This window comes from Mesoplodon bidens (assembly GCF_964165515.1).
Source record: "Mesoplodon bidens genome assembly, chromosome: 16".
In the NCBI taxonomy this organism is placed as follows: domain Eukaryota; kingdom Metazoa; phylum Chordata; class Mammalia; order Artiodactyla; family Ziphiidae; genus Mesoplodon; species Mesoplodon bidens.
In genome coordinates, this window is record NC_138173.1 from 53,270,538 (window position 1) to 53,294,202 (window position 23,665).

The 23,665-nt window shown below is 34.1% G+C and overlaps 1 protein-coding gene across 3 annotated transcripts in view; it reads right to left on the reverse strand.

The window, feature by feature from the left end:
* CSMD3 (CUB and Sushi multiple domains 3) overlaps positions 1 to 23,665 on the reverse strand; it is a gene marked incomplete at both ends in the record, with an annotated part of 1,095,706 nt that overhangs the window by 162,630 nt on the left and 909,411 nt on the right. For 2 of the 3 annotated variants that reach the window (XM_081258478.1, XM_081258477.1), the window contains 3 exons: positions 11,419 to 11,622; positions 13,221 to 13,316; positions 13,823 to 13,936. In XM_081258478.1, coding sequence (XP_081114604.1) covers positions 11,419 to 11,622; positions 13,221 to 13,316; positions 13,823 to 13,936 — 414 coding nt within the window. The remainder of the gene's footprint in view (positions 1 to 11,418; positions 11,623 to 13,220; positions 13,317 to 13,822; positions 13,937 to 23,665) is intronic. The other variant, XM_081258479.1, reaches the window with a different exon arrangement.

The following is a 23,665-nucleotide window of genomic DNA, read 5'->3' on the forward strand; positions in this document are numbered from 1 at the left end:
GCCAACATTGTCCTCAATGGTGAAAAACTGAAACCATTTCCACTAAGATCAGGAACAAGACAAGGCTGCCCACTCTCACCACTCTTATTCAACATAGTTTTGGAAGTTTTAGCCACAGCAATCAGAGAAGAAAAGGAAATAAAAGGAATCCAAATTGGAAAAGAAGAAGTAAAGCTGTCACTGTTTGCAGATGACATGATACTATACATAGAGAATCCTAAAGATGCTACCGAAAAACTACTAGAGCTAATCAATGAATTTGGTAAAGTAGCAGGATATAAAATTAATGTACAGAAATCTCTGGCATTCCTATACACTAATGATGAAAAATCTGAAAATGAAATCAAGAAAACACTCCCATTTACCATCGCAACAAAAAGAATAAAATATCTAGGAATAAACCTACCTAAGGAGACAAAAGACCTGTATGCAGAAAACTATAAGACACTGATGAAAGAAATTAAAGATGATACAAATAGATGGAGAGATATACCATGCTCCTGGATTGGAAGAATCAATATTGTGAAAATGACTCTACTACCGAAAGCAATCTACAGATTCAATGCAATCCCTATCAAACTACCAATGGCATTTTTCACAGAACTAGAACAAAAAATTTCAAAATTTGTTTGGAAAAACAAAAGGCCCCGAATAGCTAAAGCAATCTTGAGAACGAAAAACGGAGCTGGAGGAATCAGGCTCCCTGACTTCAGACTATACTACAAAGCTACAGTAATTAAGACAGTCTGGTACTGGCATAAAAACAGAAAGATAGATCAGTGGATCAGGATAGAAAGCCCAGAGATAAACCCACGCACATATGGCCAACTTATCTTTGATAAAGGAGGCAGGAATGTACAGTGGAGAAAGGACAGCCTCTTCAATAAGTGGTGCTGGGAAAACTGGACAGGGACATGTAAAAGTTTGAGATTAGATCATTCCCTAGCACCATACACAAAAATAAGCTCAAAATGGATTAAAGACTTAAATGTAAGGCCAGAAACTATCAAACTCTTAGAGGAAAACATAGGTAGAACACTCTATGACATAAATCACAGCAAGATCCTTTTGGACCCACCTCCTAGAGAAATGGAAATAAAAACAAAGATAAACAAATGGGACCTAATGAAACTTCAAAGCTTTTGCACAGCAAAGGAAACCATAAAGAAGACCAAAAGACAACCCTCAGAATGGGAGAAAATATTTGCAAATGAAGCAACTGACAAAGGATTAATCTCCAAAATTTATAAACAGCTCATGCAGCTCAATAGCAAAAAAACAGACAACCCAATCCAAAAATGGGCAGAAGACTTAAATAGGCATTTCTCCAAAGAAGATATACAGACTGCCAACAAACACATGAAAGAATGCTCAACATCATTAATCATTAGAGAAATGCAAATCAAAACTACAATGAGATATCATCTCACACCAGTCAGAATGGCCATCATCAAGGAATCTAGAAACAATAAATGCTGGAGAGGGTGTGGAGAAAAGGGAACACTCTTGCACTGCTGGTGGGAATGTGAATTGGTACAGCCACTATGGAGAACGGTATGGAGGTTCCTTAAAAAACTACAAATAGAACTACCATATGACCCAGCAATCCCACTACTGGGCATATACCCTGAGAAAACCATAATTCCAAAAGAGACATGTACCAAAATGTTCATTGCAGCTCTATTCACAATAGCCCGGAGCTGGAAACAACCTAAGTGTCCATCATCGGATGAATGGATAAAGAAGATGTGGCACATATATACAATGGAATATTACTCAGCCATAAAAAGAAACGAAACTGAGCTATTTGTAATGAGGTGGATAGACCTAGAGTCTGTCATACAGAGTGAAGTTAGTCAGAAAGAGAAAGATAAATACCGTATGCTAACACATATATACGGAATTTAAAAAAAAAATGTCATGAAGAACCTAGGGGCAAAACGAGAATAAAGACACAGACCTACTTGAGAATGGACTTGAGGATATGGGGAGGGGGAAGGGTAAGCTGTGACAAAGCGAAAGAGAGGCATGGACATATATACACTACCAAACGTAAGGTAGATAGATAGTGGGAAGCAGCCGCAGAGCACAGGGAGATCAGCTCGGTGCTTTGTGACCGCCTGGAGGGGTGGGATGGGGAGGGTGGGAGGGAGGGAGATGCATGAGGGAAGGGATGTGGGAACAGATGTATATGTATGACTGATTCACTTTGTTATAAAGCAGAAACTAATTAAAAAAAAAATTGTTCATATCTAGGTATAGAATTTTGGAAGAATTCTTACATTAGTTACTTTTCTCTTCATGTATCTTTTGAGTAGTAATGAAATCCTTTGCAAAGCAATACTGATGATGATAACAATTATGTTCTAACATTTATATAGAGCCTATATACCAACACTCTTCTAAGCACTTTACATATTTTAACTCATTAAAGCTTCCCAACAATCCAATGAGATATGAGTAAGTATTCTCCCCATCTTACAGCTGAGGAAATGGAGTCACTAACAGATTAAATAACTTGCCCAAGATCACATAGCTAGTCAGAGATGAAGACAGGATTTGAATACTGGTGGTTTGGCTCCACATTCATGTTCTTCAGTGGAAAGAAAATACTCAATATGGTTCCAGTCTGGTTATTGCCAGTACAACTACTACAAGAAAGAACAAGTATGGAGACCTGCTTTGATGTCAATAAAAGCTTCTAACAGTTTTAAAAGGTACTAATCTTAAAGCAAAATTCCTACACTGCTGGTAGCGTCAGCTTGATTCTGGGAATGACCCAGCTTATGATTTGAAACACTGTGTGATGTTGGACATGTTCCCTGAACTCTCCGAAACTCAGATGCCTTGTCTGTGAAATGGTAATGAAATTGTTTCTGAGGGGCTTTTGTGGAAAATAAATAGGTATGATAATGTATATAAAGAAGCTAGCACACTGCTTGGAATGCAGTATGAAATCAATAAATTATATTTCCTTTCGCTACAACTACTGTTATTTTAGATTCCAATGGCACTGTGATCCTTGGACATTTGTCCTAATCTGACTATAATGGTGAGATACCAGGATATATTTTTGTAATAATTTTTTTAAAAAGGTAATACTGTAGTTTTGTGCCACTTCTAAAACTGAATGCAAAAATCTAGGGTAATTACTCAAAAGAATACTACAAACGTTTTAAATTTTTAAACTTTTAAAACAGTATGAGAAAGCATTTTTAAAGAAATATTTTTTAGCTCATCCTCCTTCTTCTGATGCTTTCAATGTAAATGCTGTAACACTGTGACCTACACCATCTTCTCATCTCTTTGTAACTACCGCCCCTCAGTGGTGGCATCCATTTCCATGTCATCTATAGATTATGACTACTAAATGTTTATCTCTAGCCATGACTTCTACCCAGAGTCCTACAATAATATATCGACTAAGTATCTCAAAATTCATACATCCAAAACAATACTTTTGAAATTCTCCCCCATCTATACTATTTGCCATCTCAGTAAATGTTACCACCTAATTTATCTTTCTTAATTTATCTTTCTTTTCAAATTCATATTTACATTTATATTCAATCTGTCAGCAAATTTTGTCAGCTCTATCTTAAAAATATATCCCAAAGTTTACCAGTTCTCATCACTGATCATGATCTTCCAATCTAAATCACCATTAACTTTCCCCTCCACTTCTGCAATAGTTTTCTATTCAGTCTTATTGCTTCTACTCACCCCCTGCCCCTTACACTAGCCACAGTGACTTTCCTGAAACTGAGATCACATCACTCTCTAGCTCAATGAATTCCCACACTACTTAGAAAAAATTCTAACTCTTCCCAGACTTTGAGGCTCCGTATGACTTGGCCTCTGCTCTGCCTCTCCAAACTCTTCTGTCACTCTTTCCATCATTCACTCTGTTCTAGACACGTGAGATTCTTGTTGTGGCTTGAACATGACTAGACCTTTCTCTCCCTCATAGTCTATACATGTGCTTACCTCCTTGACTTTTATTTATATACCTCCCAGCCCCCTTCATTCACCTCATCTGGATATAAAACAGCAACATACCCTGGATGTCTTCCTCTAATCTTCAGCCTCTGCTTTACTTAGTATTTACCACTATCTGAACAAAATGTAAACTCCATAAGGGCAGAGGTCTTATCTTCTGATTCAAAGCTATGTTGCCAGTGCCTAGAAAGGGACCTGACACTTGGTAAGCACGAAATATGTGCTCGTTAAATAAATTATTGAGTGACTGGTTGTATATCTGTGATATCTGTGATATATCTTGTGATTACAAGTTACTTCTTTACCATTCCTGCATCATTCCTTTCTCCCAGTATTTTCCTAAACAAACCATATTTAATTCTACTTCAATCATTCTTATTTTTACCAACAAAATATTACATTATAAAAGTATTCCCAGATATGCATTACCACATAATAATGTTTTACAAAGTTTTACTTCCCATGTATATAACTTAGCCTAGCATTTCTTTTCTATTTTAAAAAGGATGTATTATAAAGTTCCCTTCTAATCAGTATTACATAACATAACATATAGATTAAGAGAACAAACTTTAGAATCAAGCAAACTGGGTTCAAATATTAATTCTTCTTTTGTTTCTAAACCATAGGGGTTTTACTATCTATAAAAGAGAAATAGTATTCTTATCTTACTCCTGGCATTGGTGTCAATATTAAATGAGATAATGCTTAACAGCACTCATACAAATACTAGTAAATGCTATTCACTATTATATTTAATAAGTTTTTTATGGTTGAATGGATGGGTGAATAAATGAATCAATGAATGAGGATTCAGATATTGTATATATTTTTTCATCTATTTCTTTCCCACTCTGAGAAAAGATGGCACAGACATGGGTTGCCTTGGAGCCAATACAAGTGAAAATGGTTCTTTCTGGTTCTCTAAAGGACTTGCAAAAACAAAGCCTGATAAGGGTGATGGGATAAGCAGCTAATTAAAGACTTCTCCATAAGGGTGGGGGGGTAAGTGGCAGGTTCAGGGGCTTCTCAAAAGATACCTCCCATTAACAGAAGTACTTACGTCTAAGGCCACATATTGTCAGAGCTATTAGTGGCTACAGGGTGTTATCACAGAGTCTCAGAGGGAGAAGAGTTTGGGATTTTAAGAGACTAAAAATTGTAAGAAATCTGAAGTGTAACAAGGTCAAATTTGGAAGATAAAACTCAGTCTTCATCAACTTTTTCAAGTTTACCTCTATTCCAAGTCCAATGTTCTTATAAAAATATTATTGTACTTTATTGTAATTTACCTAAGAACGACTTGATATGACAGATTTGTACAAGATTATTAAATATTGTTTTCTTATGCAGGTTAGTTAAATTTGTGGATCCCCTTAGTATTTGACCATTTTAACTATAAGTACAACTTGCACATCATGTCTAATGGGGCTGCTTTCAAGCCAATAGTTTAATTTTAGTATGTCGATTTTTTTGCAAAATTATTCAACATTGTATTCTGTTCTACTATGACAGAAAAAATGAAAGTGTTGATAGCAGTAATAAGAACTGTGAAACTGAAACAATTACAATTGAGATGGAAATCAATAGAAATGTAGGGCACTGTTTTCTTTTGGTTTCAGTTGGATGCTCACTTGGTTTAAGGTGTTAACTGAGTATTCATTGAACTAGTGAAGGCAGAGAAAATATAATCATTATGTATAATACCCTGAATAGACTGTCAAAGATTATATCTAAACTGCAAAGTATAAATAGAGAACTTGTTCTTTCTAAGAATAAAATTAACCATGTAATATGTAAATCTACCTATGCATCTCTCCTATAGATTCTCAAAAAAGTCTTGTGGCTTCAAGATGGCTTGTAAAAGTCTAAGCAAGCAAAGTGAGCAAGAGTATCACCATGTGGTGAAAGACTGAAGTTAAAAATGCATGGACCCTGGATTTGGGAAGTTGGCCAGTTGTTCTACCTCTACAAAAATTCATGAAATCATCACACTTATTTGCTAAAATCCATTCATTGAACAAATGTTTACTGAACACCTCTTGTATGTCAGGTCCTCTTTCTGTTGAGCAATAAACAGAATACAGTGGCAGGGAGAGGAGGGCAAGAAATATTAGGAAAATAAACAAATTATATATAATCTGGTGAGTGGTTGCTGTAAAGAAAAAAAAAAGGCAGGATAAGGGTATAGAGAACGAATGGAGGATGAGTAGCAGAAAATTATTTTAGATAGGATGGCCAAGGAAGACAGTCAGGTGAAAGCTTGAATGAAGCAATGCAGTAAGCCCAAAAGGTATTTTGGGGATGCATGTTCCAAGGAGAAAAAAATAGAAAGTTCAAAGGCCTTGAAGCAGTTAAAATTTTATCCAGATAACAAATATTGAAAATGAACACAAATTAAAGATAATTCTTTGATATCAACCTAAGGTAACTCTGCACTTGACTCTCATATTTGAATTTTTAAGACATCAAGCCTGTTTCTTTTTTTGAATTTTTGAACACTTAAAGGCAAAATCATTTTTATTCATAACATTTGAAACTAAAAATATTTATAGTTAAAAATAGAAATGCAAAGTATATTTTCATTTATGTAAAGATTAGCAGTGGGACCAAATGGTAAAACCTAAACTGAGCTATCATCTGAATGTCATTTAGAATCTATTTCTTGTCTCACACAAATCTCATATGTCCTTCTGTTATATATTCGATTTTCTGGATTTACACCTGTTCTACAAGGTATACATTATTTTTTAAGTGGCATAAGGTAATATATCCTTTTTGTGTGATCTTGGCAGGAAACAGAAGTCATCTGATACAATTTTATTCTGTCTCTAAGTATGCGCTTTCAAAACAATGTAACAGAAATATAAGAGGTAGGGTGTTTTATGTTTAAAGACCCTCCGTAGATGCAGTGACATGTTTCTTAAAAAGCCCAGGGACCTGCAGATAGATGGGCTTTTGACAGAGGTGGTGTAATGGCTCCTGAGTCCCTCATGTTTTGCCCTTAAAAGTAAAAAGTGAGGCTGAATCCATGCTAGGGACAGTCCACTAGCATTTACTCCTGAAGTTGAATGTCAGCCATAGCATGGTCTCAAAGTTTTTCAAAGGCTTTAATGCCTGGTAGGAGTGCCGGTCCTTGCTGAAATGAATCTATAATCAAATGGCCTGAGCTTCCTTTTCTTTACATGGATTTTTATTTCTTATGGCAAGAACACTAGGATTAGTCAACTGACACATATGACATATGAAAAAGCTTTGTAATAATCATGTAGAATAGGGGTTTTCTTCTGCTTTAAACAAAAATGGTTTATGTGTACAGTGTAAAGTTCTTATTCTCTACTCTCCATCTCACAGAATATTCTATTTTTCTCTTTCCCCTTTTAAACTGTTCTTTCATGTTTCTTTTTTCTTCTTAAATGTCAGCTCATTTCTCCCTTTTATCTCTTTCCTCTTTCTAACTCTTGTCTCATCCTCATACCTCATGGACAAAAGAAAATATATATTTTTTGGATAATGTAATGTTTGAATATTTTAGGGTCAGAAGAAAATGCAGAGTGCACCCCTTGATTAAACATATATTTTTACAACTAATTAGAATTATAGTAATCATTATTTTAATTTTAAGTTTATTTTTATTTTAGATGCTTACAAACACTGAAAACAAACCAAATCATGAATATATGCCTATTGTTAGAACTCTGCTCCTTTTTAACCAATTGTCCTTAAATGTATAAATTGATGGAAAGAAATTTTACAATCCCCCTAAATAGCATATTCTAATAAATAAGTACTATTATCCTCTAGAAAATTGTCACTACATTTCCCCAAAGCCTTTCTGAAAATTTTAATTGAAAGAAAAATCTTGCCTTCAAGGAACTCTAAATTATTAGAATTAGAAAGAATGACAGAAGTCCATGCTTTTAGCCCTTTCCAAGATGGAAAAATCTTTGGTGGAAGATAATTTTTACATATAGTAACTTTAAAGTGTTATTAAAACAAGATAACAAATGAAAATGAGTGATATCAAATCCTTTATCAGCACTGCATATAAATTTTTTATCTTAGATCTAATACCTTGAGAACTGAAGTCTTATCTTCTGATTTTATGGTGGAGAATTCGGCAAACACAAAAACAACTTAATTTTTGAGTACTTAGATGATTCCAAGAACTATGACAAGGTTTTAAAACATCTAATAGCCACAATAAACCTATAACTTTCCTGTTTTATTGATATGGGAATTGAGAATCAGAGATTATGTAAAATTTCCAGGATCACCACAATTTCATGTTAAAGTCAAAGCCTAATATTATGACCCAAGACTTAATTAACCCTTATGCTGAGAACTTACTACAATTCCCAGTTATAAGGACTTATTCAGTTTTATATGATTCTTTACAACTTTTCTCCATTAATTAATACATTAACGTGATAAATACCTAAACAGAACTTTAATGAGTAATTCATGGATTTACATTTCACTGCTTTGCATATGTAGGTTCTTTGAACACTCTGAATAAATGAATGTTTTCAGTAATATTTAAAGATTAATGAGCTAGTTTATGCCTTTCCATAAGTCATCATATCACTCTACCTTTATAATTATCTTGAGGGAATTTTCATTGTATATATGAAATTAAATGAAGACAGCTACTTATCCAGTTATCTTCCATTATATGGTATTAATATTTTCTATCAGTATGTACATAAAGAAACTAAAAGTGACACAGAAATTATATAAATAATTACTGGGAAAAGTGAGGCAGAAATAATGAATGATTCCTGATATTTAGAGAGAAATATTTAAAAATCTATTGTGAGGCTAAAGAGATTTATTATCATGTGTCTTTCTTCAATTATTAAACTGACTTAAAGCAATGTAATTTCTGATTTATAAATGTTGTACGACTAATTTTGGCCTAGACATATAGGAACATTTCTCTCAGCTCATGGTCCTTTAGGAGAATTTATTTATTAGTATTTTATAAGAGTATGAAGTCAATATATATTGTGGTTCCTAAGGAAGAACATTATCTATTTTCTCTTATGAGAGTATAAAAGTATGTAAAAAAGAAGATCTCTTTGTTCTGTTAACCATAGTTCTATGCTAGGTGCAAAATAGGAGGAACATCAAGTCCAGATGATTTATTCTCCTTTACTTGTTGATTGTCAAAAGTATAGTTGAACAGGTTAAGAAATTCCACATTATAAATAAGATATAGAATTCCAATTAGGAAATTAGTTTATTAGCCAAAACATAAAGAAAAGCAGTCTTCTATAATGTACATTGAGGTTTGGAGTCAGAAAACCTTATTTTCAAATCCTGCCCCTACTTTACTGCTTATTAGGTTATGTCACTTTAAAAGAAAACTGTTTTACTTCTCTAAGACTCAGCTTATTCATCTGTAAATTCTGAGAGTAACATCTCCATAGATTTGCTGTGAGGATTTAATTAAATATGTATTTATATTACTCAGCATGAAACCTGGCAAATAGGAAGCATTAAGTAAGTGGTAATAATATTAGAAACTGGTTATTTAGCTGAAGGACGAGAAAGTTGAAGAGTCATTTACAGCTTTCCAGTGTTTTACATTATTTTTTTGTAGGGGGTTTTCAACAAACAAAAGAATAATAAAAGAATAGTTCACATTCCATTTATTGTAGCAGGAAGAACTAAAATACTGGTTGTAAGAAAAACACTCTGTAAAATATGCTAGGTATATCTCTTTTGGGAAGTGGTGATATCAAGTTCTTACAGAGATAAGTGACCATCAATCCTTCCTTTTTATTTATGATAGTCCCAACTTTTACCATTTTCCCAGCACAATTATTAATAACGTCCTGATTTGAATGGTAAAAGATTTAGAGCAGTTATGTCCTATACAAAGTACATGTTCGATGAATGCATATCACCAGACCTTATCTTTACTACTTCCTCAGTAATGAGTGTACATTCCATATAATTTCGATTAAAATAAATTTAGAATATATTTTATTCTAATTAAATATGAATTAACATTGTATTAATCTGTATTAAAATATGGTAAAATGTGTTTTAAAAAGTTAAAAATAAAAACTATTGACACGTAATTTATTTTCAGGTATGGCAAGAAGTGTTATTAAAAATAGATTTTATAGGGCTTCCCTGGTGGCGCAGTGGTTGAGAGTCCGCCTGCCGATGCAGGGGACGCTGGTTCATGCCCCGGTATGGGAGGATCCCACGTGCCGCGGAGTGGCTGAGCCCGTGAGCCATGGCCGCTGAGCCTGTGCCTCCGGAGTCTGTGCTCCACAACGGGAGAGGCCACAGCAGTGAGCGGCCCGTGTACCGCAAAAAAAAAAAAAAAAAAAAAAAGATTTTATATATTTATAAATGTATATGTTATATTGTTTATATGCACACTCATGTCTTCTCTATCAAAAAGTGGAGTATTGAGATTATTAAAATAAAGACAAAATTTTGCTTATCTTTTATTTTAAAACACCTTCCTTTCATTTTCCAAATCACATACCAATAAAACTTTAATGAGAAAGAACTCATTAGAACTATTTCTTAACCTGAGATTAAGCTTTACTACGCTTCTTTTAGTTTAATACTATATAATTAAAAAATTTAATTTCCAGATACGCTCTTGGAACAAAGAAGAAAGCAACTTCCCAACAGTCTACATTTTCCACACCCATGGAATTCTACAAGATCCAAAAGTCATTGTAATGATCCTGAAATATGATAAGATTCTAAACTATTTTTATGGTTTAGAAAATGTTTTAATCTGCTTCAAATAACTTAGCAGGGCTAAGTTTATACAGTGTTTATTTTATTTAACAATATAAATTGGGTATAACATTACAAAAATATAGTTTGAAATAATGAGATTTCTGGCTAACCCTACGCCATCTACTCATTCAAAGTGTTTCCATTTATATTTGTGAAAGACTGGGAAAAAAATCTTATTTTATATTTTTATACATACATATAATTTATAGAGAAGAGAAAAAACATTTATTTACTAATGCATATTTTCTAATTTTTTTGATGATAAAATACATCCAGAAAAATCAGCTTCTGTGATCCTTAAAAGATAGGTAAATTCCTTATATATTGGCATAGAAATCTTCGCATAAACTTTTAAAAATGAAAAATAATATTTATTTCAAAGGATGGTAGCACATAATAATTCCATATAATAGCATTCCAATTCTGTGTTATTGGAAATATGTAAGTATATTTTCATTGATTGCATTTCATCTCAATTGCATCAAAAAGCCACTCTAATTTGCATATTTAGATACATCATAACTAATAAATTGTTTAAAATTAATGTAAAACTATTATATTTGAAACAAATATTGAAAGATGCATGATAACTAATTTTGATATACAATATGTACAATCACAAAGCATATAAATTTATAAACTTACCAATACAGGTAGGTAAGGAATCATTCCACTGGGCCAAAGAATTTGGCACTGTATCACACCTAATTGCAAAGGATCCATGGAGAATATATCCAGGATTACATTCAAAAAGAACCAATGAACCAACTGCAAATTCATTGCCAATCCTTCTTCCAAACCTTGGTTCAGGCACAGAACTGCATTGTGTAGAACTTGTTCTAGGAACAGCTGCGTACAAATAATTGTTGACTTTAATTTCATATTTGGTAGAGAAATAGAGATTTCAAAATGAAACTGTGCAAACAGATTTCAAAGAAATCTTCAACAACTTGAACTTTAGTTAACAGTTTGAATACACTTATAAAAGTTTATACATAGTGAAATACAATTCAAAATGAATAAATATTGCTATTGTCATTAAGATTTTTTATTTAAAAACATTTCACTTTTGATCCTTTAAACAACATCGGTTAAGGTTTTTTTTCTGTTTTTTGTTTCACCACACTCTTATCAATATAAAAATGTAGCTTGAGTAAGATATTTCAATTTATGGAATCATAGCAAAGAGATACATCTTTTTTTTTCTTTTTAAATGGAATACCAAGCTTACAAAAAACAGATGTCAGGTTACATAAGGTAATGTCAAGGTTTTTTTTACAGTATTTGGTCCCTAAAAACATAGATTTAAAAAAGCAAACACAGCACTTGATTAATTTCATAGCATGTTCATAAACTTGGTTGTTCAAAATATGTTTGTTATTGATGAAGACAATACATTCAGGTTAGACAGAAGTCAGACAGATTAACAACAATAGAAGTTTTATTTTACTAATCATACAATATCAAATTTGAAATTGCTTTTAGGCTTTATAGGTATGTCCTTCAATAGTGACTTATTTTTGATTAAGTAAAATAGAATGATAACAGGATGTTTTTTCTTTTTAAAACACATACAGATGGGATTAAGGAATTTGATAACAGCCCAAAAAAAATGATAGGATGAATTCCAAATAGACAGATTCCTCATATGTGACCTGAGTGAAAATAACTTCATTTGTTAGAGTGCCTTTTAAAATTCATAATACCACAAATTGTTTACAGAGGGAATACTATTAAGAATGAAACAGTATAATATTATAGCCAATATTATAATTGGAATAAGAGGGTTTAATAAGAATATCAAACCACTAATGTTTATAAATTTATTAGGAATAAAGTTCAAGATACATTTGAGAATAACAACTACATGATCATACATAATTCAAACAAAATATTCAGATGATAGGTCTTAATTTAGTTTTATATAATGTGGAAGTGTGTCTATAAAAGGTGACAAAAAAACTATGTAAACTGACTTTGAATTGCACAAAAACATTTAATAGTCATGAAGAAAGTTTGAATTCTCCTAAGAGAATGAGAGACTAAAATTTTAGAGTGGAGTAATGATTTCCTTGGCATGTCTAAGTACATCAGCACAAAAAGTTTGTATATTTTTAATTTAGAGTGCTAGACTCTGAGGAAATAGAATATGTAGAGTGAAGCATTGTCAAAAAAACACACCAGATGTTTTGAAAACTATGTTGGGAGGAAGGAAAAGCATGCAGCTAACTTGAGAATGATGATGGAAGCAATAGGTCTTTTTTGACTTTGGTCAAAGTAATAGTGCTCTAATAATGGGGGAGGGGACAAGGCAAAACTTTTTAAAAAAACACACAACTTTTATCTCTCCTATATGGTTATGAGGATCTCATCATTCAATAACTCTGGACATAGCATGGAAACTGATATCATTCCTTAGTGTGTTTCTATGCTACACGGTCACTTACCTTGATAAACAAAGTGAAATCCCTTAGCTGTTACTGGTCCAATTGAAGTAAATCGAACTGTGATCTGATTACCTGAACTCAGTGGAAGTGATTCTCCTACTCAACAAAACAAACACTAAGATATCATAAATAATTTCATTCAGTACACCTAACAAATGATATTAATTTATACTGTCATTTGAAAACGTCAATCTATGTTCTATTAAATTACTTTACTATATCCTACCACTGACAATATATTTTCTTTGGGTTCAGCTTCAATTGTAACCTTTTTACTGGAAGGCTTTTATTACATTTTGATAATATTGCCTCAATAATATTGCCTCATTCTGTAAAGAATCTTTAAATATTACATTAAACACTACAGACTAAGTGACCAAGTACTATATTTACTTGATTACAATTCCAGAAAATAGTTGGTTATATCTTTCTCAAGAATTTGAATTATTCTTGTGTTTCTATTCTTTTTTAAAAAATAAAAAATGATTCTATTTTCAGTTTATTTCTAATATGGATGACATAAATCTCAACTTTCACTACAATACCAATCAAAGTCAGTCTTAAATCAATTACTGATGCATGGCAGTTCTATTAAAGGATACCTGAATGGGATCCTGAGAGGGAAGATAACAGAGAAGATTGCTGAGTTGGCCCATCATACACCTCAACAACATCGTGGAGTGATGTCTGGAAAAATACAAACTGGCCAAACACCACTGATCAACGGGAGCCAGGAGAAGCAAACAAATCACCAACCATCCAAAAATGAAAACAAAAAACAAAAACAAAAACAAAAAATAGAAAGAGGAGGAGAGAGAGAACAAAGTATTACAATTTAATAGTCATCTTTTTTTTTTCTACCTTTAAAAGAGGATGCCTGCCAATTGGTTGATATGCCTGACACATGTACTTCAGGTCATAAAAGTAATGACCATGGCCTAAAAGCAATAAAATTGTAAGAAGATTATTTTTTAAATTAAATTAAATGGGTATAACATTTAATTTAGCTCAGAAATCATAAGGTTGGCGATTAATACTGTATAATAACTACTTTTTTATTTTTCTATTGGTAGATTCTTTTCACTTTGTGACTCTCTTCTCTTTTTCTAATTTTTTTTCCTCTTTTAGATGACATAGACAAAGTTTTAGTTTAGGGGATTTATTGTAGATTGCTTTTAAAATGCTATTCCATTATAAATAATAGTGTCACTAGAAAAATATCAGCAATATACTTCTAAGGTAAAGCATTTAATTCACATTCTAAAAATGATCCCTAAACATTTATTGTTAATCCTCTGCCAAAATAAAGACATATTATTTATGATTCCTCAGCAACTGAGATATTTTAATTTCAATTGAGATATAAAATTCTGCAGAGTGATTGCTTTTTCATGGTAAGTACAGATCTGATGTACTTACCAACAGAGTTTTACAAGTGTCTCCTTTTTACTTCATTTTGTACTTTTCCTTTAATAATATATTAACTTTACATGCAGAAACTACCCAAACTATAACTTAAAAGAAAGAACCTGTTACAGAGCAGAAATCAACTAGTGTTTTGTGATTTTAAGAAGAGAAATAGGTAATAAAATTCATCCTTAAAACATTTCATTGAATAGAAAAATTGTGGGGTTTAAAAGGCTATGATTTTTCAGAAGTTTAATAATGTAAAAAAGCAAGGTAACTTTTATAAATTCAACATTATATTACTGTCATTGAACCTATATATTATACAAATATTATATATATATATTTAAAGTTCTTCATATTTTACCCCTTAAATCAAGGTTATGGTCATCCTATGGTGGTCATATGAAGATAGGCTTGTTCATTTGAAACATGCTGAGTTTTGCATTTGAAGCCACACACATAATACTGTATACAAAGCTACACACATATTTTTTTTTGGCCTGCTAAAATAAGCTGTTGATCTCAGTCCAGTTCTTTGTGGGGTAAAAGAAAACAAACACAGAGTGTTGTTACTTTCAATAATTCCTGAACCTTAGAGGGCTGACCTTCATAAATGATCCTCCTTAAAACATGACATCATGGAAACAAATTTATGTTTCTATCAAATCACATACATGTAGTCAATTATTTTAATGGTTTACAAGTCATATGAAAATTTTCCAGTTTGACCTTTATAAAATATCCATATTTGATAGTCTACCAAATCCCAAGTTATTTCAAAAATACTCCTAAAAATATTAAGAAATTTTTTGTTTTCTGTTTTTGCATTTGTTTAGATTGGTGTTTGGATGATCTGTTTTCAAATGTGTCTTTTAAAGTTTCTATTAAAATGCAGATGTTGCCATTGTCTTTCTAAGTGCCCCGTCATCCCCCCAAAAACCAAAGTAGAATAATCACAAGAACTTTGCTAAACCAAGTATGCTGTGCAACAAGACTCTTGATAGATAACATTCTTTCTCTGTATCTTTCTGGGAAGTCATTAGGGAAAAGTGTCAAAATTCAACATCCTTTACCTCTGTCTTCCTAAATATCTCAAATATTCCATTAGGAAACATGTCCAATTTCCAAGCAAACCACTATATTTACAAACAACATCTAAAACAACAAATATACACAGTGATCTAAGATCTTTTTCTAAGGAAAAAGGAAAAAAAAATACTCCCTCTTTTCTTCTTGTTTGTAGGCTTCTTGTTCTCAAATATTACTTCTCTACAGATAGACCAGAGTTTTGTGTCACCTGTAAATTGGGTATGTTGAGACTATAACTTTTAATAATATAGTCAGTAACACCATATATTTGCATCATATTAAGTAAAGAAAACTGTAGGGCACTCCCTTTTGAGTGATGTTAGTTTGTAATTTATTGTACTAATTCTGTGATGAGATTGGGGAGAATTGAGAAGGGTAGGGGGTGAGGGAGTTGAGTGTTGAATCTTCCTTTATTAAGCAATCAGTATGCTACATCTCTTCAACTGCAACCTTAGTCTGCCATAATATGGCCAATGGAAATTTTAAGTTAAAAATAGCTTTTATTAGGAAAAAACTCTGAGAGGGTACTGAATCATTATATGAAAGATGAAATTTTAAAGTACATGTTGAATAAGTGTTTTGTAGTATGAAGAATCAAGAACACTTGCATAGTGATCTTATTTCCTACACATTATCAGGTTAACTATTGTCTTACAAAACAGATATGTTACAATTCTGAACCATATCTCCCCTGATAAGTCAGAATCTCAAGAACTAAATGGTTACTCCAACGTTTGCTTCCTCATTCTGCCTCTAAATGTCTAAATTTACTTAGTTTTCTTATCTTCAGATAACAGTAGGTCTTTGCTTCTAAAACATTGTGAATAGCCAACCTCACCCTTTGCATAGTTGAGACTAAAGTAGGAAACAAAAATGTAAAGATTTTAAGGTGAACCAAAAAGTAACAACTAGTTGGTAAGCAAGACATTGTCTAGTACATCATTCTGGGTGCCCTGTGTTTACGGGGGCTCTGGTATAATGCAAAGGATTATTATTATCCAATAGACAGAACTATTTTATATCTGTTTGTAAATTCATTTCAGTATTCCATCTGCCTGTCTATCTATCTATCTATCCATCCATCCATCCATCCAACCATCAATCTATATTTGGTTCTTTGAATTCTTTCTTGAAACACTGTAACATCTTACAGGGTCCCTCATTAATTAATGAGTTAAATTAAAATTTTAACACGTTTATTTTATATTTGTATGGCAGCCATGATTATGCCCTCTTAAAAAAAAAAAAAAAAAAAAACCCTTTAACACTGATCTACAAACTAGTACCTCAACCTAATAGCTGGACCACCATTTTTTTTTCCCTAAGACTAAAATTAACCCCTGAAGTCTGGGCTGACCATGCTTTCTGGAATGATTAGCAACCCTCTTCTTTTTCTTAGTTTCCAACAGAGGTACAGAATTCTTTGCATCTCAGCTCCAAACTCTTCTTTCTCTTTCTCTGGAGATTTGCATGTCGATATCAAAAGCATTTTGCTCTCAAGCTATGAGAATAGGTTATAAACACTAAGCTGTTTCTTAAATGAGACACCATTTTAAGGAAGTTTCTCCTTCTTTAAGCATAATAGATGTTAAGAATAATGTCTCTAACTCTTTTGTTAAAAATCCATTTTCATAATGTTATATGTATCACTGCAAGCTAGACACAGGAAGAAAGGGAAGCTTAGTAAGGTAGAAATAAACATGTAAAAATCTCTACAAACAAGCCAATGCAAATAATCTATTATTAAACCTGAAACTACTTCCAAGCCTCTTATTTCCCATATATTTTATCCTACAATACAGTTTATTAATTCTAATATTTGTTGATTCTTTGAGGTACCAGGAACTGAGCTAAATGCTGGGGTTAAAAAGTGACTAATACAGAAAGGGCCCCATTAATTATATTCGTGGTCATTTAGGTGGCAGCTTACCTTTATTCTATGTATGATAAGATGTTAGATTAGCCAATTAAATTAATTATAAACCAACAATGGTACTTTGGGCACATCTTTCCATACAGATCATTGGTATGCTAATCGTTTAATCCATTCTTCAAAGCAAGTCCTCTACCAACAACTTCTAATGGGCAACATTAGGGCGGAGACCCAGACTTCATTTTAAAGAAATCCATAATTTAGATTTGTAAGAATCACTTAAATAGAGGAAACCTCTAACTTAGATTATATTGGCTAGGATATTTACCCCAACTTTAAAATTTGCTCTCCCATGAGCAAATAAACTCAGAATGAAACCAGGCATTGTGTCTATTTACGCTTCTTTGTATATGAAATAAGGTTTGCTTGACATTTAATTTTTACAGTATCATATTCAACCAAGACAAAGAGGCAGGGTTCCATTTACTGAGAAGGTCTTCATGGTTTAAGTATTCAACAAACTTAACTTACAAAGAGCTTTTGTTTCTTGTTCTACACCAAGCACTTTCAAACCCTTTCTCCTTTAATCATGTTCATTTAACTCCTAAGACTTTGTCCATTCTGCTTAATTTAGCCATTTCAAATGTAAGTCAATAAATAATGAGAGGCCTGGGATGGCAGAAAGAAACTCCAGAGTATTAGGAGTTAACTGTGAGAATACTCTGTGCATACCAAGAGTCTCTCTGAAAATATCATTGTGGGAAACAATATAGTGGGTGCTTAGGGTATGACACAACACACTAAATAATGTAGTGCCCAGAGGGGTGGGCATTAGTTTAAAATATGAATCAACAGAAAAAAGAAGTTAAAGCTCCCTTTTCCACTAAACTCTACTATGGATATTGCTAAAATGTACTGCCACTGCCTAAGTAAGTCAGGAATTTTGGATGTTACATTTAATTTTTGTGCCATCAAAATAACACTGTACAGACAGCCTCTTCAATAAGTGGTGCTGGGAAAACTGGACAGCTACATGTAAAAGAATGAAATTAGAACACTCCCTAACACCATACACAAAAATAAACTCAAGATGGATTAAAGACCTAAATGTAAGGCCAGACACTATCAAACTCTTAGAGGAAAACATAGGCAGAACACTCTATGACATAAATCACAGCAAGATCCTTTTTGACCCACCTCCTAGAGAAATGGAAATAAAAACAAAAGTAAACACATGGGGCCTAATGAAACTTAAAAGCTTTTGCACAGCAAAGGAAACCATAAACAAGATGAAAAGACAGCCCTCAGAATGGTAGAAAATATTTGCAAATGAAGCAACTGACAAAGAATTAATCTCCAAAATTTACAAACAGCCCATGCAGCTCATGCAGCTCAATATCAAAAAAACAAACAACCTAATCCAAAAATGGGCAGAAGACCTAAATGGACATTTCTCCAAAGAAGATATACAGATTGCCAACAAATAAATGAAAGAATTCTCAACATCATTAATCATTAGAGAAATGCAAATCAAAACTACAATGATATATCACCTCACACTGGTCAGAATGGCCATCATCAAAAAATCTACAAACAATAAATGCTGGAGAGGGTGTGGAGAAAAGGGAACCCTCTTGCACTGTTGGTGGGAATGTAAATTGATACAGCCACTATGGGGAACAGTATGGAGGTTCCTTAAAAAACTAAAAATAGAGCTACCATATGACCCAGCAATCCCACTACTGGGCATATACCCTGAGAAAACCATAATTCAAAAAGAGTCATGTACCACAATGTTCATTGCAGCTCTATTTACAATAGCCAGGACATGGAAGCAACCTAAGTGTCCATCGACAGAGGAATGGATAAAGAAGATGTGGCACATATATATATAATGGAATATTACTCAGCCATAAAAAGAAACAAAATTGAGTTATCTGTAGTGAGGTGAATGGACCTAGAGTCTGTCATACAGAGTAAAGTAAGTCAGAAAGAGAAAAACAAATACCATATGCTAACACATAAATATGGAATCTAAAATAAAATTTAAAAAAAGGTCAAGAAGAACCTAGGGGCAAGACGAGAATAAAGACACAGACCTACTAGGGAATGGACTTGAGGACACAGGGAGGGGGAAGGGTAAGATGGGACGAAGTGAGAGAGTGGCCTGGACATATATACACTACCAAATGTAAAATAGATAGCTAGTGGGAAGCAGCCGCATAGCACAGGGAGACCAGTTAGGTGTCTTGTGACCACCTAGATGGGTGGGATAGGGAGGGTGGGAGGGAGGGAGACACAAGAGGGAAGAGATATGGGGATATATGTGTATGTATAACTGATTCACTTTGTTATAAAGCAGAAAGTAACACACCACTGTAAAGCAATTATACTCCAATAAAGATGTTTAAAAAAAATAACACTTTACAGAGACTCAATGATTTGGCAATTAAATAACTTTAAATGAGGCTAATAAAACAAATGTGGATGTGGTTACTGTTGTTCAGTGATCAGGCTAGGAGTTATTGAATTAAAAACTAAAAATTGAGTTTATGCAAATAAAGACGGGTTTCAGTTTTGTTTTGTCAAATTTGTTTTCCTCTCAGAAGGGAATAATTCTCAGAGTATCCCAATGGCATGCTAGTGTAGGGAGGAAAAAACTCAGAATCAGACTGGGCCATGACTAAGGGAACTGATCTAACCACTTCTGGGACAGGTGGTGAAGAGTTAAAATGTCTAAGAGACTGTGGTAAGTTCAGGTCTGATTCAAACTTGCTTTGACGCAAAAGGGTTCTAACTTGGTGGAGGAAGGCCCAGTAGGTCTTTCTGGGCATCAGTGGCTTTAGTAGTCAGATGGGTAGTACCTTATTGATTATGATGTCAAGGTACTACAATGACAAGATTTGTTAGCTCCGTGACAGAATGGTTTAAGCAGCTTAAAGACTGTCAGCATCTGCAGCTGAGCAGTTTTAGAGGACTAATATTTTCAAATAATCAATCTATGGGTCTGAAATGCCCTAACAACTGTCTACTGAAGAGTGAAGGATTCAGGTTCTGGAATCAGACTCTCAAGGATTGAACCTAGGATGAGCCACATGAGACAGTCACTTCACCTTTCCGTGCCTCAATATCCACATCTGTAAAATAGGGATAATACAAGTACCTAAGCTCACAGGATTGATGTGAATATTACATAAATTGATACTTGTAAAACACTTTGAACAGTATATGAAACATAGTAATAAACAAGTTACTAATAACTCAGTTTTGTAAATATATATGTTACTAACTGAACCCAAATGTTTACTGATAGGCAAAATTTAATTGACCTTTGATGTTAAATAGCATATCTTTTCTAATTCTCTGCTTTCCATACATGCATATTTAGAACAAATGATAGAACTGATGGGTTAGAAGAGTAATACAGCTATTTAAACCAGGGTTTATTTGTCTTTTGAATTCAAAATGGCTATGTACTTCTCTAACTACTTGATTTTACATTCTATCCTTTTGGATGAAATATGAAAATGTAAACAGCAGCTCTCTATACGGTCTAAGAAAAGGGCTACAAGGTGAGAGAGCATTCATCTTTTGTTTTGTTTACTCCCTTCACCTGAAGTCCATGCCGCTCTACTGCAAAGGCATTGAAACTCCATCACAAAAGAAATAATTTCACACAGAAGGGAGGCTGGGCAGAAAAAGAAATAGACATATACATATTCCTACTAGATCTCAGCTTGATTCTCAACATGCCTGGTACTCCTTTTGCAAAATCTACACATTCTTTTGTATTATACGAGTTCATTTTGATAATATTAGGCACTCAGCTTGTTGGTCGCTCCATTACAAATTTTTTAACAAGTCACCTCTGTTGTTCAGCTTGCATTTTATTCACCAGCACAACACAGAAGGGCGCACACATGTGCACCCACACTACCAACAGAACAGAAATAAATAAGATTCAAATCAAGGATGTGTTTACAACTGGACTTGATAATGTGCAAAAGCATAAAAAATAACTGTTGGTGACATAATCTATCAAAAGTTTGTCTAACTTTATATGAATTTTGTCTCATACTTTCATCTCGTATGAATATTTCAAAACAATAGCGTAGAAATGTCCATGCATGCAAAAGGCTTCCTTTTACAATTAATAACATGTACAGAACTCTGCTCTCTGTATGCTCTGGCTGTGAAACTACTTGTGTAAATAGCTTCAAGGTTGCATTTTGGGATCACTATACTACCACTTGGATACCTCATGATTTTAAAGGCTCTGTCGGTTAAGGATGATTACAAGGTATCCAATTAAATTTTCGAGTTGCACAACAATATGAGTGTACTTAGTGCCACTGAACTCTACAGTTAAATATGGTTAAAATAGTTATGTTTTGGGCTTCCCTGGTGGCGCAGTGGTTGGGAGTCCGCCTGCCAATGCAGGGGACACGGGTTCGTGCCCCGGTCCGGGAGGATCCCACATGCCGTGGAGCGGTGGGGCCCGTGAGCCGTGGCCGCTGAGCCTGCGCGTCCGGAGCCTGTGCTCGCAGCGGGAGAGGCCACAGCAGTGAGAGGCCCGCGTACCGCAAAAAAAAAAAAAAAAAAAAAAAAGAAAATAGTTATGTTTTATATTGTGTGACTTTTAGCACAATAAAAAACATTTAAAAACCTTCAATTTTATGAAAAATATATATAGATATAAGTTAAATATATGACAATTTATTATTAAGTTTACATCTTTATTGGAGTATAATTGCTTTAAAATGGTGTGTTAGTTTCTGCTTTATAACAAAGGGAATCAGTTATACATATACATATGTTCCATATCTCTTCCCTCTTGCATCTCCCTCCCTCCCACCCTCCCTATCCCACCCCTCTAGGTGGTCACAAAGCACCTAGCTGATCTCCCTGTGCTATGCGGCTGCTTCCCACTAGCTATTTATTTTACGTTTGGTAGTGTATATATGTCCATGCCCATGCCACCCTCTCACTTTGTCACAGCTTACCCTTCCCCCTCACCATATCCTCAAGTCCATGCTCTAGTAGGTCTTTGTCTTTATTCCTGTCTTACCCCTAGGTTCTTCATGACATGTTTTTTCTTAAATTCCAAATATATGACAATTTACTTTCAAAAGTTCTAAAAGGCAGAATTTTTAAAATCAGTCCCAAATAAAATTAGTGTGTTAATTATTTTTAGAACACCATCTAACACTAGAAAAATTTGGTAGAAGTTGCATTAATTGATGTAATAAGTGAGAGTTTCATCAGTATTTTGGGAAGTTTTACATTTTTACGTATCAGTGAGATTCCAAATACTCATGGTTATTATTATAGTACAATACTATTCAACTATGAACTCACAATGAGGCGCATTATACTAATACAGCATTTTAGTTAAGGTGAGCCAAGTGAATCACATATTAATTATCTAGGGGCTACTGTTGATACAATATCCACATGGAAGCTTGGCTCCATCGTGGATGCTGGGGCCAATTTTGCCCTAGAGCAAACAATCTCTAAATTCTAGGTTAGCAGCTCACAGAAAACAAACAAGTGCGGACACCAGAGGCAGGCATGGCACATTAAAGCTGCTGCTGCCACCACCAAGAAGCCTATGTGCAAGCATAGGTCACTATCCACACTGACCCAACCAGGAGCCTGTGCAGCCCGCCACTGCCAGGGTCCCGTGCTCCAGGGATAACTTCCCCGGAAGAATGCATGGCACACCTCAGGCTGGTGCAATGTCATGCCGGCCTCTGCCGCCACAGGCTCATCCCGCATCTGTACCCCAACCTCCCCCCGGGCCTGAGTGAGCGAGAGCCCCCGGATCAGCCGCTCCTTTAACCCCAACCTGTCTGAATAAAGAACAGACACCCTCAGGTGACCTACACTCAGAGGCAGGACCAAATCCAAAGCTGAACCCTAGGAGCTGCATGAACAAAGAAGAGAAAGGGAAATTTCTCCCAGCAGCTTCAGGAGCAGTGGATTAAACATCCACAATGAACTTGATGTACCCTGTATCTGTGGAATACCTGAATAGACAACAAATTATCCCAAATTGAGGAGGTAGACTTTG